This window comes from Heterodontus francisci, chromosome 21 (assembly GCF_036365525.1).
Source record: "Heterodontus francisci isolate sHetFra1 chromosome 21, sHetFra1.hap1, whole genome shotgun sequence".
Taxonomy (NCBI): domain Eukaryota; kingdom Metazoa; phylum Chordata; class Chondrichthyes; order Heterodontiformes; family Heterodontidae; genus Heterodontus; species Heterodontus francisci.
In genome coordinates this window covers 82878637-82880355 of record NC_090391.1, presented here as the reverse complement: position 1 = coordinate 82880355, position 1719 = coordinate 82878637, and the positions used below count along the sequence as shown (strand labels likewise).

At 46.5% G+C, this 1719-nt stretch overlaps 1 protein-coding gene across 1 annotated transcript; it reads right to left on the bottom strand.

The window, feature by feature from the left end:
* Positions 1-261: 261 nt before the first annotated feature.
* Positions 262-1476, bottom strand: LOC137381180 (probable G-protein coupled receptor 139). The gene is made up of 2 exons (XM_068053561.1): positions 1338-1476; positions 262-1208 (listed from the first exon to the last, which is right to left on the bottom strand). Exons 1-2 carry the CDS (start codon positions 1474-1476, stop codon positions 262-264), a joined length of 1086 nt encoding a protein of 361 aa, XP_067909662.1.
* Between the last annotated feature and the right edge of the window lie 243 nt (positions 1477-1719).

The following is a 1719-nucleotide window of genomic DNA, read 5'->3' as shown; positions in this document are numbered from 1 at the left end:
TGTGTCATCTAGCTGTTGATCACCTCTTCCCCCGCCCACTTCAGTTTGGCGTTTGTGACCAATCCCGCCTCTCCCATTGTATTTCAGGTCACTCTGCTATCAGACACTTCTTGCCTACGTGAAGCTGCCCTTTGCCATGTGTAACGTCCCTCACCTCACCAGTGTATTTTGGGTTATCCAGCTGTCTATCGTCCCTTGCCTGTTGGGCATATATATCAGATTCATGGACTGGAAATCCTGCAACCCGCCTCTGGGCTGCTATCATTTGCGTTGTTTATTCATTAATTGAATAACTGATGTCCACAGATATTTCACTCCGCTCATGACCTGCTGTCTGAACTTGGATTGAGTCACTCCATAAATAAAAGTGTTTGTGCAGCAGCTTAAAACCTGCAGCATAATTCCAACTTGTAGAAATATATATTCAGAATTGCTGTAATCCCCGGGATCTTTTCCTGTAACGTTATAATATAAGAAATGGATAACAAAAACCAACCACAGCAGTATGAAGCTGCCGGATACGGCGAAGAGTAAAATCACAGACTTCCTTCTGCTCTTCATCTCTGGGTCACTGTGATTCTTTCCCTTGCTCTGACCCCTCAGTCCCTTACGGACGCGACTGGCCACTAAAATGTATCTGACTGTCAGAGCGTTGAGCAACACAATTAAAGCAAATGGGAGCAGTGGGGTTAAAACTGTGTCAAACCAGTCAAATCCCACCCATCCGGGCTCAGCAAAATAACTTGGCTTTAAATCACAACCCCTTGTTACATTGTTGATTATCTCTACAGGTTCATATGTAAAGTAGAAGGGAACGTTTTTAAAACACAGCAGCATACAACTTAGTGCAAGAACCACAGCTGCAGATTTCTCTGTGCAATATTTTGCTTTCAGCTTCTGGCAACAAATGGACACAAATCGATCAAAGGTGAAAGTAACGGTGAACCAGACAGAACATTCTGTTGCTGCACGAAGCAGGACAATAATAACACTACACACAGGGGTGAGGTGCAGGAAAGATTCTGGGAAATAGTAATAACTGAATCTGTACAGTATGATCTCCGTGATAATGACCAGCAGATCCGCCATTGCCATGGCCACCAGGTAGCGAGTGGTGCAGGTGGAGAGGCCGCACTGTCCCCGGGACAGAATCACAATCGCCACGAAATTAACTGTAAGAGACAGAAAGGTAAGAAGACTGGAAATTACTGATTAAAAGCTCTCCGTGTCTAATTCAGACTGCAAGCACAGGAATTTAGCACCATAAAAAGAGATGGGTCGGAGTGTAAAATATAAAAATTTCAAACGCGACCACAACCCACCTCTGACCAGCCCACCTCCAGTTTTATTGGAGTTGTAGCAGGCGGCAACCACTCCCAGGAGGGATGTTGGTAATTTCAATATTTTAATGGAGCTGGAAGACACTGGTTTCAACTGTTTTCGAGGTTTAACTCTGGCCAGCCCGGCTTTCCTCATTTTAACTCATGCCACATACAGAGAAAGCTGGGGTTGGAAATTGGAACGACATCCCTCCCTCAGTATCGGATCAACCCGTGGGATAGGGGACCGGCCGCTTGGGGTCAGAGCGCCCAGTTGCGGGATCAGAGTACACACACCCCAAACCCCACCCCCACCCCCATGCATCAGGCACCACACCTCGGAATGGATACCCCATTGAACCAGTCCCCCATCCTGTCTTGAATAAGAAGTTCCCCCCAC

Excerpts from the sequence above, each read along its gene's own strand:
- LOC137381180 (XM_068053561.1), bottom strand. The coding sequence starts at position 1,476 with ATGAGGAAAGCCGGGCTGGCCAGAGTTAAACCTCGAAAACAGTTGAAA. Across the intron at positions 1,209-1,337 it reads CAACTCCAATAAAACTGGAG|TAATTTCCAGTCTTCTTACC; the intron begins GTGGGCTGGTCA and ends GCTTTTAATCAG.